We start from the raw sequence: 15,569 nt of genomic DNA on the forward strand, positions 1-15,569 counted from the left end.
ATCAGTAGAAACACTTAAAAACCCTTGATTTACTTAATTTCTGGAAATATAAGGCATACCATCAGACTAGGTTTTGGTTCGCGTTGTTTCAAAGTGCATCAGCTTCTGCGTGGGGAAAGCCCTGTGGTGTAAAAACGGGTTTATTTTTCTATATCAACACCACAACCTGTGCCATAAATCTGTGTAACCCTTTTTTCCAATGCAGATACCTACACACATTCGTAGCACCTCAAACCAGCGTTGTCAGCTCACATCGGTACAGTCCAGCACACACCAGGACACAGACTGAGGAGTTCCCTGTATTCTAGAGCTGAAATGATTCCTCGAATAGTTTGAGGTACACGATTACAAAAAATGATCGAGGAATTTTCTCCGCCTTGAGGAATCGTTTAATTTTAAAAAAGCTCAAAGAGTGGCATTTCAAATAGAGCTGACGCCATATTTAGAGAGTTTTTAGACCTCTTAAGCCACCTCTTTTTCAAAATAGCGACTAGCAACAAATCTAGCTTCTTTTCTGGAGTTTGGAGACTGATATGAAAGCATTATTGATCTGCATCAGCTGCTTGTATCTCATATCTCATCAGATTGCACAGAACTTGGAATTTATCACCCAAAGTCACTTGGTTTTACACTTGCTTGAAATAAATTTTCATTTGAAAAATAACTGCTCTTTAACTCAACAAAAATGTGTTTTATCCAACTACTTGATTAATCGATGGACTTTTCAGTAGAATACTCGAATTGCAAAAATATTCGATAGCTGCAGCCCTACTGTATTCCCACCCCACTGATGATCCTCTCCTGGTTCATGTTGGGCTGTAAAACCTCAAACCTGTTGACTCCTGGTCTGGCTCCACTCGTTATCCACAACTTCTTGTCCCACTCCCTTTGCTCAATTGTGACAGCCGGGAAACTAGTCTTGTCTGCGTTTACATGCAGAAAGGAGAACTGGACTCCTGGTGGAGAATTTCTCACTGCGTACTGATTGGCAGCACTCTGTCCTTTTTTGATAAGTGAGGCTGTGTGCGTATTTCACTTATTTCAGTTCACCTAAAGAGGAAGAAACATGGTGGAGCTGGGTGCAACTGTGGCAATCTCATTATCTAGGCCTGGGCCGCTAAAAATTTTGCAGGACGATATATTGTCCCACAATTATTGATGATAAACTATATTAATGACATTATTATTTTGAGACCAAATTAAAAATTATTAATTTTTATAAAGTTAAAATTTATTATAAAAATAATATACAGAATAATGCAGTACACCCTTTCAAATGCAATAAAAATGTATTTCTCATTAGTATTTTTACTATTATAATTGCAACATCAATAACATTCAAATTTTCTAATACAACAAACAAATCAACAAAATTAAAATCGGCTCTGAGTCAAAAATTGCATTTAGATAAAAAAGTGTATCAAAGAGCAGTATTTCTTTTGGGATGTAGGAGACTTAACTTTATTTACCCTCTTGAGATCCAGCCTGTTTGGAGGCAAGAGACAAGAGAAACAAATATGCATGCAGATGGCGACTACATGGCAGCAAAATTATCAAGTTCTTTTCATTTATCGTATGATTAATCGATTTATTGACCATTGTAGCCCTAACATTATCTACATGTGTCGATCGAGCTATGCTCAATCCGTCCTTGGTCTGACTAAGCTGTTTACATATAATTTAATAGTCTGATCTTGTGCTGACTAAGCTCAGAGTCCAGTCTGTGAGTGATGTAAACGTACTGACTGCTTCAGCATCACGCCGTACTATGGTCAGAGTCACTGCGAAAAAGCAGGAAACGTAGTGGAACAACAAAAAGTTGGTCTGATAATCATACAGACCAGAAAATGGTCTTATTTGATCCAGGTTATGAATCTTGTACCTTGGCTCCTCCACTTTTTGCTGCTGTTTTATTTTAACTACTTCAAAAATATTCAAACAAGATGATTTCAATTTAAAATAAATATTTAGATATTTTAGATTTTCACTTCATCTTTTGTCCGCATGTCAGATTTTCGTTTAGCAGTAAACAAGTCAGAATTTCTCCTGCAAACCTCAAACATTTCTGAAATTCCTCAACAGATTTTTGAAAGCGGTTTCTAAGTCCAAGTGAAAAATGAAACTAAAAATCTTTTCCTCACGCAGAATAAAATTAGCTGAACAGTTTTACAATCCATCACTTCTGCTCTCAACCTGAACATGCAGCTGGTGGTCTCCACGCTCCAGTGTCGCCCTCATTAGAGCTCATTTCCTCTCGAGTTAATTTACATCACATAATCCATCTTCATGTGCCTGTTTCATGTCCATCACGAAAAGTATCAGCATCATAAATGACACCTCATCTGCAGAGAACAGCTGGGATGTTGTGACAGGAGGCTGGTTGCTTCTGTGCAAGAATAGAAGAGTTACAAGGACTTAAGAGCTGCATGACATCCTCAAATATTTTCAGAAAGTATTTTAAATCTCTAGGATTCAAAAATCTCAGATTGCCTGCTTTAGAAATGAGAGTATTCTGTGCCTTCTTTGGTTTTCTGTCAAAGTTATTGGATGAAAAAGTATTTTTGAGACGTCTTCTCTCACCTTGAGGATGTGTGAACATCTTTTTCTCAGGTTCCAAAGAGAAGCATCAAACTGACAAACTAAAGATGCATCAAACAGATTAATGCATGATCGAAACAGTCAACATCTGCAGCCTTTAAAGTGATAAAAAAGTGTTGCACACCAGGACAAGGCATGCAGTTGTTGTTGGACGTGCATTTCTTGCACAGTCGACCTGAATGCATGCAGCATCAGAGGGAGTGGCAGCCTGATGGTGTCGTATATATTTCTCTTAGCAGATGGCTCTCAGCTGGTGTTTGTTACAGCAAGCCCCTCATCCTCACTGCTGCTCACACTAACCCAGCATTTTCTGGACCCACGTCTCAGGGCAGGGCTGCTTTTTTTCCTCTGACATTTCCCCCGACGTGGCCAGCGGTGACGTGTCTCGCTGAGTCATAGGTTATCTTCAGACTGTTTTGGGAAACGGCACATGTTTGCGGTGTATTTCTGAAGCTGAGGTTGTTTCTGTTTCGGCATCACTGAGGCTTTTGTCGTGTCATCCTCTCGTTGACTTGGTTTGGATGAAATGCTGGCACCCGGAGGCGCCCACACTGCAGCATGTGTGCCCTCTGTTAGACTGAGAGCTTTTTATACCCAATCCCTGCAGCCTGTCCTGCACAGCACCACGTCCCTGTGTCCCTCAGCTGATTATAAAACACGCCTTTAACTTTTATGGGACGATTTGTGCAGCCCTGGAAGCATTGTCTTGTTGATGCATGTTTTATGGAAGTATTTTCCTGTTTTATTGTATTAAACTCCATTTATTCCTGATTAATCTGATTTGACAGGACGGAAAACTGCTGATCTCATCTGTTCGTAAATTTGAATCCCTTATTTCCTTTGCAGAGATACAACGCAAGTTAAATTCCTTTTTCATGGCTGTGGCTTAGCTGGTTGATCATTCAAAGATTTCATCAGCACAAGATAGAAACAACAGAGGATTCCTTTGCATAGCTTGCAGGAGAAGAATAGAGGAGTCGTGTCGCAGCTTTATATTTGATTGGGGTGTTAAACAAGCACAGCTGCATCTCTGGAAGGTTATGAAAATGTCTCTAATATGGCAGCTGTTCCTGATCAAATATTCCCACTGTGCCGTCTTGTTGTAACAGCTGTTTTTTTCCACACTCCGTTCAGGTTTTCCCAGAGCTACACGTAGAAGATGTCCACTATGGTTTATCCGCGAGAAGAGAAGCTGGAGAAGCTCTCTCAGGAGGAGATCATCTCCAACACCAAACTGGTGATCCAGGGTCTGGAGGCCCTGAAGAACGAGCACAACTCCATCCTGCACAGCCTCCTGGAGACCATCAAGTGCCTGAAGAAGGATGAGGAGGCCAACCTGGTGCATGAGAAGTCCAACCTGCTCCGCAAGTCGGTGGAGATGATCGAGTTGGGCCTGGGGGAAGCTCAGGTAAGACACTGTCAGAGGTTTATATCTGTTTATGCAGTGCAGCATGTCGGCTGAAAAAGGCAATTATTGACATCATTTCTTGCCAAGATTTTAGGAAAGTTAAGATGTATTCACCTGCACAAAAATCCAAAATTTCTATCCCATCTTTACCCAGACTTTTTCCTGACTGCAGACTAAACAGATTTCAGGGAGAAGCAGAAAATATTCAGATAAATTCACCTTGAGCAAGCATGCAAAAGGATGAATAATGACATCCAAAGTCAAAGGATAATTTTTGACACATGAACAGGGAACATTTCTGCATATCTGTCTCTTTCCACATAGATGCAAAGAGAGTCGTCACAGCATGTGTCCGAGTCGATTCATTCTCCTTCATGTTGTAAATATCACACTGTGGCTTTAATGGCCTGATTCTGACGTCATGTCCTGCCTCAGGAGACTTTCTCCCCGCCCTGTGTCCACCGCCCTCTCAGCTCTGGAAAATATCTGGTGCAAAGATTCTGAAAATTACAGGAGTCAGTAAATGAAAGTGTTTTAGATGGTTTAAGAAATGGATCGCTTAGATATAAGATGTCCTGCTCCGGTTCAAAGGAGGGTTGAGTGAATTTAAAGTGAGGTTATTGTGATTCTGGTGCTGCCCAAGATGCGGCATCAGGTATCCACAGTAAGTCAGAATTCTGAGATCAAAATCTGAGATCCATTGAATTCCAGAACTCTTAGATTGACTGAAAATTCTGTGGACAAAGTCAGAATTCAGAAAATTCTAGAATTTGGACATCAAAGACAGAAAATTTAGTTCAAATTCAGAATCCAGAGCAATCTAGAATATCTCCCCCTCATTTGTTTTGAAGAATATTTTTGTCCACATGTAACTGGGCAAATCTGCCGATAAGCAGCTCAAAGCGTGCAAAACCCATATTTGGCAGTGTTTTTCAGCCAGCCCATCAGAATGAAACCCTGTCATTCAGCTGTGACGTCTGAGAACCAAAAAGTCTGTTTCCCAGCATATACATGGAACCATGGAACCAGATTTTTTCAAGAGTTTTACTTTGGTCTGAGGTTTTAGAAAACATCGTTTTTGGTGACCTAAAACTGCGGTTTGTGCGAATGATAGGCCTAAACATGTAAGATATACGCAGTTTCCCAGATACCCAGCTATATGAGGGTATGACCTAAAGTCAGGACAAAGAAAAGTCTGGAAATCTGAGATCAAAATCTGAATCAAGATTTTTTTGTCTGTAAAGTTAAAAAAAATGAAGAAATAGTAGCCAGAAATTTGATTTCATTTGATGCTGGCTAAACGAAAGGATTTGGTTGGTGGCTCTTATTCCCTCCTAAAGCAATAAATCCAAATGTACTTTCCCAGTTCTGTTTTTTATTTGATCTTTCTACTTCAGGTAAATTATTTTGTTAAGTTTAGAAATTTGAAATCAGTTACAAGAAGGAAAAAAAAAGGACAGAGGTGCCTCCAATTCCTAAAATTTAATAACAAAAGTGCTCTCATTAAGGTCAGGGGCATGATGGGCTCGGAAAAGAAAGTGGTCTGGGAACTAAAGCGGGTTTGGGGTTTTATGTGTATTGGAACTATAAGAGAAATTCTGTAGTAAAGTACATTTTCTGTGATTTAACCCTCACAGGCACCATGTGTCTCTGCTTCCTCTTTCTAAACTGAGCCGTGTGGTGACCATGATTCATTCAGATCAGCCTCACACTGTGCCCGTTGGCTCTCTGCTCTCACGTTTAGCTCTCATTGAATGTAACTTCTCTCTGTTCCAGGTGATGATGGCCTTGTCCAACCACCTGAACGCTGTGGAGTCTGAGAAGCAGAAGCTGCGCGCACAGGTGAGGAGGCTGTGCCAGGAGAACCAGTGGCTGCGGGACGAACTGGCCAACACCCAGCAGAAGCTGCAGAAGAGCGAGCAGAGCGTGGCTCAGCTAGAGGAGGAGAAGAAGCACCTGGAGTTCATGAACCAGCTCAAGAAATACGACGAGGACGTCTCCCCCACTGTAAGTACCAAGCTCTCACACTCAGCTTAAACTATAATCCTCTAACTCCAAATAAATCTACAGGTTATTACTCCTGTCTCACTTATAGACACATCATTAAAACCATTTCTTTAGAAATCTGCTCGGAAATGATGAATGTCAGCTCCACAAAGTGTGATTGATTTCCAATACAGGAGATCAAAAAATCACTCTTTTTCTTCCGGGAATGAGTGTTCCTGCTCTGCTCCTCATTGATCCGATAGAGGGATGAATCTCTGCATGTTCTGCTCTTATTTTAGACACAAAAGACGCTCTAATGGCTTCCATCCATTGACTGCTAAAAGAAAAAGCTTGAATGGTTGTTATTCTTCCGCTTTATGAAGAGGCTTTTCTGTTTCCAGCGTTTAACAAGCTGCTACATGTCCCTGAATATTCCATTAAGTATGCTGTTGGTGAAATGTATTCACATCTTTGTTCCATGGAGGGTTTGTGGATGAATGCAGCACCAAAGTTATGAAATGTTTTTTTACAAAATTCAAAAGATAAAAGAATGAATAATGGGGAATAAGAGGCTTAACTACGAAAACTCTAAACTAAGTGAGTGTTTTTCTTTGTTTCTAGTTAAAATGTCTCACATGACTAAATGTATGTCACATTCACCCAATAAGTCAAGGAAAATGTCTTGTTTTAGATTATTATGGTGAAACAAGAATGTTTTCCCATTTTAAGAAACTTAAGAAGTACAGATTTTGTCTTTGGATGGCTGTGGTCTTCATTTTTTGATCTGCTGATGAACAGCCTATTTCAGTCAATAAACTGCTTATTTTTTATTTTGTTTAACCCCTATTTCTTTTTTTTTTCTTGTTTAAACTCTACTCTACACCTCTTTTTTTAAATCCAGGAGTGCAGAATGTGAATTTGTTCAACTTTTCAGCTGGTCTTAAAATTTTGATCAGGAGTGTATTCTCCTTCTTTCTAGTTTTGATACCTGTGATGTTCATGTTCTGACGCAGAGGATTTCTGAATTTTTAGCAGTCAAGTTTTGCTCTTTGTTGGAGAATCTGACTCTCGGTGTTTGTGTTGTTTTTCCAGCAAGAGGAGAAGGACCGAGAGACACCGAAGGACTCTCTGGACGACCTTTTCCCCAACGACGAGGAGGAGCACGGACAAGGAAGTAAGAAATCCAACACCTATATGACACCTTCATTATGGTTTCATTTCTTAAAGGGACTGTGAAGGGTTTCTAGGTGATCTTGAAAGGTCTATCTTCTAGATGTATGCCTGATCGTAATCCACACTAAAAAACTAGATTATTAGCACCAATAAAGGTTATTCCTAAATTTTACTTCTTAGCTCCCCAATCATGTTGAGTAGGACTGGATTGATTTACAGCACATTGAAGCTTCTTTGTAAGAATGGATGAATAAATATGACAAGAATACCTTAACTTGTATAGCACATGGATGGAAAAATAAGCCAGACAAAAAAAGATCACATAGAGAAGTGTACATTATAAAACTTGGAAGTAATAATGTAACAGAGGTTTGAAAGACAAAGATACAACATGATACACAAGAAACCTTGAATGTGAAGCTACATTTCAGTGTGAATTAAGATCACACGCTGCTCAGTAACTTGCTTTTAGTAAATTAGCGTGACTGTCCCTCACACAGAGTCAGTTAATGTCGTGTCTGGGCTTAAACTAGATTATCCTGAATCTAATTATGACCTGAGGCTGCTGTGTGCATGCAAATCTAGTAAGCAAAAGATCCCCCTGACCTTTGACCTTCCCATGTGACACCCCCCACACAGTGCAGCACCAACACAACAGTGCCGCCGTGGCCGCAGCCCAGCAGGGAGGCTATGAGATCCCCGCACGCCTGAGAACCCTGCACAACCTGGTGATCCAGTATGCCTCCCAGGGCCGCTACGAGGTGGCTGTGCCGCTCTGCAAGCAGGCTCTGGAGGACCTGGAGAAGACGTCCGGACACGACCACCCTGACGTGGCCACCATGCTCAACATCTTGGCTTTGGTTTACAGGTAAGAAAGATTGTCATGGAGTGAAAATAACCTGGACTCTGACTGGCACAAATCATACAAAAATATCAGAGAGTGTGTGGAGTTTTTTTAAGTAACTCTTGAAAAAGTGGTGAGCAGTTCAAGCGTGTGTGCTTGAACTTATAGAGATTACAGATCTAGAGACATAGACCTAGATACTTGTCTTGAATGTAAAAAGCTTTTAAGAACAAGCTGGTTTAAAGTTAAAGAGAGCAGGAATAGGCTAAGGAGACATGACTTTTTGAATTATTAACTCAGTGGGTGCAGATATTTTTGGAAAACCTTTATGCCTCAGAAATTTGATGTATAACTAAAATTAAACTTCTTAATTAAACTTAAAGCCAAATTAAAATTGATGTCTCTTTGAGACTTAAAAATGGAAAGAGGACCATCAGCATGAGATGAAATTTTTCTTTACAGTAATTTTTAATATTGAAAAACAACCAACAGGGGATAAGGGGCAGTCGGGATGAACACCTGCTTTTGACCAAAACAGCTTATTTTTATGCTTTTAATGTGAGATTATTCCAAAAAGTCTGGGAGTCTGCTCACATGTTCCTGTTTAATTTGTTTTTACTCTATGTAAAAAAAATTCTCTTCTTTGTGAAGGCCTCATTATGTCCTCCTTTCTCTCCTGCAGGGATCAGAACAAATACAAAGAAGCCGCCCACCTGCTAAATGACGCTTTGTCCATCCGTGAGAAGACCCTCGGCAAAGATCATCCCGCTGTAAGACTTCACCATCAAACACAGCTTCATTAATTTAAGAATAATAATCAAAAGAGGTACCAACAGCCTCCTCTTAGTCTGTGTTTTTGGATTTATTCCCACTTTAACCATTGATCTGTGTCACCATGTGACTCCAGGCTCTATAGTCATCAGTCCAGATTGCTCATTGTTTGCTCCAACATTCAGAAAATCATAAAAACCTCAGAGGAAACAAAAATATACAACATATTCATTTCATTTGTGGGGATTGATTTACACTGTGACATCTTGTAAATCCCCGAGGAAGCTGTTGAAGTAGAGAACAAGTCCCTGCAGCTCACAGTTCAGCTCCTATTGTCTCAGCTGTCACTCAGTCTGATCCTCCATGCAGAATAACAAAAAACAATAACAGGTTTCTTCCATCCTGTGTAATCCTGAGGGCTTTGAGCTTTCTGTAAAGGCCACTTGATTAGACGTTGTATTTCTTCTGACAGAAAACTGAGATTTGGAGCATTCAAGTTAAGCAGGGGAAGGAAATAGCTTTGTTTACATTTGTCTGTGTTTAGGTTGCTGCAACGCTTAACAACCTGGCCGTGCTGTATGGAAAGAGAGGGAAGTACAAGGAAGCCGAGCCGCTCTGCAAGAGAGCCCTGGAGATCAGAGAAAAGGTAGGCCGTATCCCCGGATCACACACACCTACAGCACTGCTACAAACTAATTAATGAGTGATGTTTCCGAAACGTTAGCTGCTGCTGCAGCAGCTAAAAGAAAGGTGGGTAAAAATAGCTGAAAGAGAATTGATTTTCTTAAATTATCTGTGAAGTTCCCGCTGGGCCTTTCCAAATCAGTGGGGGGTTCCAGGGTTTAATTGAGAGCACAGCTGCAGATGTTAAGAGACATGACAAAGCTACAGGAAGGTACAGAGAGTCTCTTCTTACCTGACAGCTCCGTTCAGAGCCCTCTGCATCGATCTGTCCGCCTTTTATTAGATCTGTGAGTGCCTGCAGCAAGAAGGAGAAAGAGGAACAGAGACATGAACTGAAAGATTAATCCCTGCATTATTTCCCATCAGGTCTTGGGGAAGGACCATCCAGATGTGGCCAAACAGCTGAACAACCTGGCTCTGCTGTGTCAGAACCAGGGCAAGTACGAAGAGGTGGAGTACTATTACTGCCGTGCCCTGGAGATCTATGAGTGCAGGCTGGGCCCAGATGATCCCAACGTGGCCAAAACCAAGAACAACCTGGTGAGAGATGAAATCCCTTAATCATATCAGCTTCTTTGTTAACCATTTTCCCTCTTTAAAAGTGCTTTGTCAAGTCTTTTATCTGTCCCTCTGGTCCCCTGTAGTAGCAGGACATGATTTATAGCTTAAAAACAGAATAATCAGGATTCTTTCACTTGTTGGTGTAGGATTGGGAAGAGATATGATTTATTTTAAAAAAGCAGCAATTAACTATAAGGGAAACAGGAGTTTTGGAGTTCCACAAGGCTCAATGCTTAGACCACTTTTTTGAACTTTTTTTGTCCTCGTGTCTTTTTAGTCAGTTTTTGGGGCTTTTATTTTGTTAATCAGAGAAAAAGAAAGTGGAAAGAGTAGGAAACATGGTGAGAGTGGAGATTGACCTCCAGGTTAGAGGCTGGATTCGAACCCATTTTTGATCCGTGGCCTCGTAGCAGCTGATATGTTTATATGATTGTTTTCTGTGCTTTCTGCGAAGAAAGATTCTTCTTTTAGAAGCCTCAAATACAACAAATAAACACAATCTGTAATTTTTCATAGGACTTTGAAGACTTAGAGCTCCTTCTTTGACTCACTGTCAAATTAATCTTACGGAAAAACTCCAGTGTTTGGAACTCTTCTTTTCTTCTTTTCTAGGCTTTTATGCCTAAACTGGTCCCCTATCTGCCCCTACTTTCCATCTTTCTTGTGCGACCTCCTTAGCTTATACAGAGGTTTAGATCTGTGGTCTCTGACACATTTGTAAGATTGTTTTTATGCTTTCTGAAGATACTTGCTGTCAAGATTATTTAAGGGAAACACTCCGCACATTATGATTGTTATGCAGACGACACCCAGTTGTATGTATAGCATATCTATGCTATATGTCTATAGCATTATACTACAAGCTTATTGCTTTGAACAATTATTAAACCCCATGTTTTTTATTCTTTTTTACAAATGGATTCTGGAAACATTTTTTGTGCTGTTTTTTTTTTTTGTTTTGTTTCTTTGTTTTGCGTTGTCATCCTGCATGGATTTTCTTGCAGTTAGCCTCGCCAAAAGGACACCACACTAAGAATCCTTCGCTGCAGCCTGTCCCTCTTCTCTCAGCCTCTGATGATGGAGAGGCTGAGAGAAGAGGCGGCTCTGTGCTGTTGTATCGTTTTTCATGCGTCACAGCGAGCAGGAGGAACATTCAGACCAACTCCTGCTGCTGTTGCTGCTGCTCTATGGAGGCTTTAATGGTTCATTTGATCTAATGCTCTCATCTTTCTTTTCCAGGCGTCCTGCTTCCTCAAACAGGGGAAATACAAGGAGGCTGAGATCCTGTACAAAGAGATCCTGACCCGAGCTCATGAGAAAGAGTTTGGATCTGTGGATGGTAAGGCCTCGTAGCAAGATAGATGACCAAAGCTTGATTGTGTTCTCTCAGTAGTGACAAGACTTCTTTCAGTGACTTTAAAACACAAAATAACTAAGAAGTGGTGGTGGGTCCTCAGATTGATCTGATTGTCTGATTTCACCTGCTGTTTGTCTCACACAGCCAGTGCAGACATTGACGGACAGATGGTTAAAAAGTGGACGATGTTCTGACCTCCACCTTTCTGAGAATCAAAATAAACAATAAACAGAAATAAAGAGTCTAATTGTCTCAAAGATGAACTCTGGCAGCTTTTCTTCTCTCAGATTAAACTCAGTTTGCTCTCCTCTGGGGATTAGAGCGCCTGCTTTGAAAGGAGAATAAAAGACAGCTCTGCACAATGCTCAACTTTTCTGAGAGCTTTATTTTTCCTCACAATGAAGCCTGGAGGTTTTGTTTTATTAACCTTAAAAGGAGTTGAAGGTTGAGGGGGAGCGGCACAGCAGTAATGTAGAAAGTGTACTTGAAGATCTTTTATTTTTTCACTGGATTTATTTCTTTTCTAATTTCTTGCAAAGAATCTGCAAAACAGTTGGAATTCAACATTTATATTTGTCATTTAGTCATTGCATGGAGAGACATATATTTTCTGATCAATCTTAAAATTATTGAAACATTTAAGAGGTGTTGTAAAAGTCCCTACTCTGACCAGAAAGGGAATCATCATCAGCATGAGTAGGCTGATTCATTTCAGAGACTTCCTCGATAAATTAACTCAAAACTTACTGGGTGAGTTTGAGGGAAAATGTATTTTTTGCAGCACTACTGGGCCTTTAAAACAAATCTAGATTCCCCCCTGCAAGTAAACCTGTTAGAAAATCTTTACCCCAAAAAACAAGAAAACCAACCCCCAAATGGTGTTATGGAGGGGGTTAATCTCAGGCCCTGTGTGAATCTTGTGTTTTTTCAGTGTCTATTCCTTGTTAATATACAAATTTTTATTGATTATTTTCCCTTTTAACTTCTAAGAAGAAGACATTTAAGCCAGCTAACAAGCTGTAACTATCACTGCTGCAGTTTAGGTAATGTTAAATTTACTTTTTTTTTTACTACGGCACGTTTGAGCAATGGGGATATCCAAAATGTTTTGTCAAAGGTCAACAGAAAACATTTAAAATTGATAAAACTAGTAAAATTAAATTATAAAATTCATCAAAAACAAGACAGTTTACACTCGAGAAATGAAAAAAAATAGAATAGCATAAATAGAAGCTGGAAATACCATGAAACTGACGTAAGAGCTAAGTATGATTAGAGTATTTGTTTATAACTGAGAGTTTGGATAATGCATCGGAGATTTTTAGGATTCCATTCCAATTAAGAGTCGTCAAAAGTCATTTGGGTTGCCGTATCCCTTACTGTATTGATCTGAAACCCTACTGAAACTTTAAAATTGTGCACCAATATTAAGTGATAAAGACAAACTTTTCAGCCAGCTTCTTTTCCCATATGTGATTAATCAGGCAGGTATTTAAAAACAATCTAAAAGCAGAGATATACCAGGCACAAGCTGATTGAACGGCTCAGACAGCGAGGTTATGAGGTTGTCTCAGCCCGCGTCTCGATCAGCTCATGATGAATTCGGCAAACATCCCCAGGTTGACGGGTTAATCTGTTTTCCAGCCCTGTTGCTCTGTGTTTAGACCACCTCTCCTGTCTGTGTGTGTGTCTGCAGCTGAAAACAAGCCCATCTGGATGCACGCAGAGGAACGAGAGGAGATGAGCAAGGTGAGGGCTGTGAATAAACACTTCCTGCATAAGAGCAAACACTGAGAAGAGTCAAAGAAACGTGTTTGTGTCTGTTCTTCAAATGAGCCCCTGAGGGCGAGTTTTTTATGTAAACACTGAAAAATGCAGCAGATCAGCTTCTTACCTTCACACCCCTTCACTTTTGTTCTCTTCCTCTTTTGTTTGATTTACTTCCAGGGCAAGCACAGAGACAACACCCCTTACGGAGAGTACGGCGGCTGGTACAAGGCCTGCAAAGTCAACAGGTGAGTCAGAGTGAGATTAACATGTTTTTACAACCTGAGGATCAATAAAAACATGCGTGATAGAGGCCAGAGATCAGTACATTTCTTGTTTATTATGAGTCTATTTCTAAATCCAGCCCTACAGTGAACACCACCCTGAGAAACCTGGGGGCTCTGTACCGCAGACAGGGCAAACTCGAGGCCGCTGAGACCCTGGAAGAGTGTGCCGTTAGATCCCGCAAGCAGGTCAGTTTCTCTTTGTGCATGCAGAACTTCTCAGCTCCTGTTTTTGCACAATCTTAAATTAGGACACCAAATCTCATGATGTTTCTTTCCCTTTCTATACTCTCCTTTGGATCCAGAGCAACACAGTAAGTTTGTCTCTAACCGTTCGCCCCCCCCATAGAGCCTCCACCTCCCTCTCATAACATCACTGCCATCAAAACGTCTCTGACGTCACACTTAAAGAGACAGAGCCTTTAAACCTCCATATAACGCTGCACTCCCTCTCACATCCACAATAACCTCCCCTCTAAAGAGATGTCTTGTTGATGTGTGTGTTTCTATGTGTGTCTGTGTGTTTCTCCCCTCAGGGCATCGACCCCATCCACGGGACGCGTGTGGTGGAGCTCCTGAAGGACACAGAGGGGGAGAGGCGGAGGAGCCGGGACAGCCTGACCAGCGTTAAGTATGAGAGCGGCTCTGAGACCGGCGAGGAAGTGAGTATGGGCGTGGAGTGGAACGGGGTGAGTACAGATCCACGGCAGTCGAGTTTAATACTGAGTGAACTCACAGGAAGAACAAGGGGATGTTTTTTGACGTCACAGAGTGTGGACTGGTACAGAAAACCCTACACATTACACATTAAAGAGCTACTCTGTCCTCTCGGCTGAGATGTGCAGCCTCTGTATGAGAGAGAAGAAGAGCTGCCTTCCTGGAAATCCTGCTGAAGTGGGACTTTTGATAACGAAACAGCTTACTGTTATTTAAAAGTATTTCATTTCGACCCTGTTCGAAGAGGTGTAAGGGTTACCAACACATAATCTAAACTATGTAACACTGTGGACAAAGTGAGGGTTAAAAATACTTCTGCCCCTTTAAAGGCCAACATTAAAGAGGTACAGAGCTACACCGACTGACTGACAGCAAACTCCCAAATTTCGAGTCCACAACCCCAAAAATAAACACAGCAAAGAGCTGAGACCAACATTGTCTTGAAGTGGTGAAATGTTGCTCACGGCTGCACTCGAGAGAGGATGAGAGAGATGTGCCAAGAGTTAAAGAGAGAAAGAGAAAGAAAGATGTAGCAAGACCCAAAGAGTGAGAGAAAGAGAGATACACTGATAAAAAACTGAAATCTTATCAAGTGTTTTTGTCTTATTTTCAGTAAAAATGCCGTCTTAGACTTAATATGAGTCACATTCACCTGGCCAGTCTAGAAAAATGTCTTATTTGAAGTTATTTGAAGACAAAAATGAGGTCTAAATTTCCTGTGACAAGTAAAAAATCTGCAAGTGGGGTAAGAGAAATGTGCTTGTAATAAAACATTATTCTAATCTTGAAAAGTACATTTCTCTAACCCCACTAGCAGATTCTTTTTTACTTGTCACAGGCGATTCAGACCTGATTTTTCTCTTGATATAACTTGAAATGGGACATTTTTCAGGACTGGTCAGGTGAAACTGGCTCAAATCAAGTTTAAAGAGACATTTTTTATTAAAAACAAGATAGAAACACTCGATAAGATTTCAGGTTTTTTTGCAGTGTGTGGAAAGAAAGAGTCGAATAGGGAGACAGAGACAAAGTAAAATAGAGAGATACTGAGAGAAATAGAAAGAGAAAATTAGAGAGATACAGACAGAGACAAAAAGAAATACAGAGAGAGAAACAGAAAGGAAGAAACAAAGAGATACAGTGAAATAGAGATACAGGGAGAGAAAAACAGAGAAAAAGGGAGAGAATTAGAGAGATGCAGAAAAAGAGAGGAACAGAGAGATAGTTGAGAGACAGAGCCTGTAGTTTGGTGTTGTGATGTTTATGTGAGACTGTTGATAACTGCAGCAGTTGGAGTCTGTCACGTCAATCTTAATTAACCAACCCATCAATCTCTATTCATAACACCAAATCAAAACAAATGTTATGTCAGGACACTTTCCAAAAACAGTCATTTTATTTTCTTATCAGAGACCCAAC

The 15,569-nt window shown here is 40.5% G+C and overlaps 1 protein-coding gene across 4 annotated transcripts in view; it reads left to right on the forward strand.

Annotated features, from left to right (window-relative positions):
* The window catches only part of klc1b (kinesin light chain 1b), a 34,754-nt gene that overhangs the window by 7,366 nt on the left and 11,819 nt on the right, over nt 1-15,569 (forward strand). For 2 of the 4 annotated variants that reach the window (XM_074676269.1, XM_074676270.1), the window contains 13 exons: nt 3,733-4,006; nt 5,783-6,013; nt 7,085-7,166; nt 7,805-8,033; nt 8,692-8,779; nt 9,325-9,426; nt 9,831-10,004; nt 11,265-11,364; nt 13,079-13,131; nt 13,330-13,397; nt 13,514-13,622; nt 13,739-13,747; nt 13,970-14,122. In XM_074676269.1, coding sequence (XP_074532370.1) covers nt 3,758-4,006; nt 5,783-6,013; nt 7,085-7,166; nt 7,805-8,033; nt 8,692-8,779; nt 9,325-9,426; nt 9,831-10,004; nt 11,265-11,364; nt 13,079-13,131; nt 13,330-13,397; nt 13,514-13,622; nt 13,739-13,747; nt 13,970-14,122 — 1,647 coding nt within the window. In that variant the 5' untranslated portion in view covers nt 3,733-3,757. The remainder of the gene's footprint in view (nt 1-3,732; nt 4,007-5,782; nt 6,014-7,084; nt 7,167-7,804; nt 8,034-8,691; nt 8,780-9,324; nt 9,427-9,830; nt 10,005-11,264; nt 11,365-13,078; nt 13,132-13,329; nt 13,398-13,513; nt 13,623-13,738; nt 13,748-13,969; nt 14,123-15,569) is intronic. The other 2 variants (XM_074676271.1, XM_074676272.1) reach the window with 2 other exon arrangements.

Source organism: Halichoeres trimaculatus, unplaced genomic scaffold (assembly GCF_033239565.1).
Source record: "Halichoeres trimaculatus isolate MK-OKI-2021-1 unplaced genomic scaffold, fHalTri1.1 fHalTri1_scaffold_8, whole genome shotgun sequence".
NCBI lineage: Eukaryota > Metazoa > Chordata > Actinopteri > Labriformes > Labridae > Halichoeres > Halichoeres trimaculatus.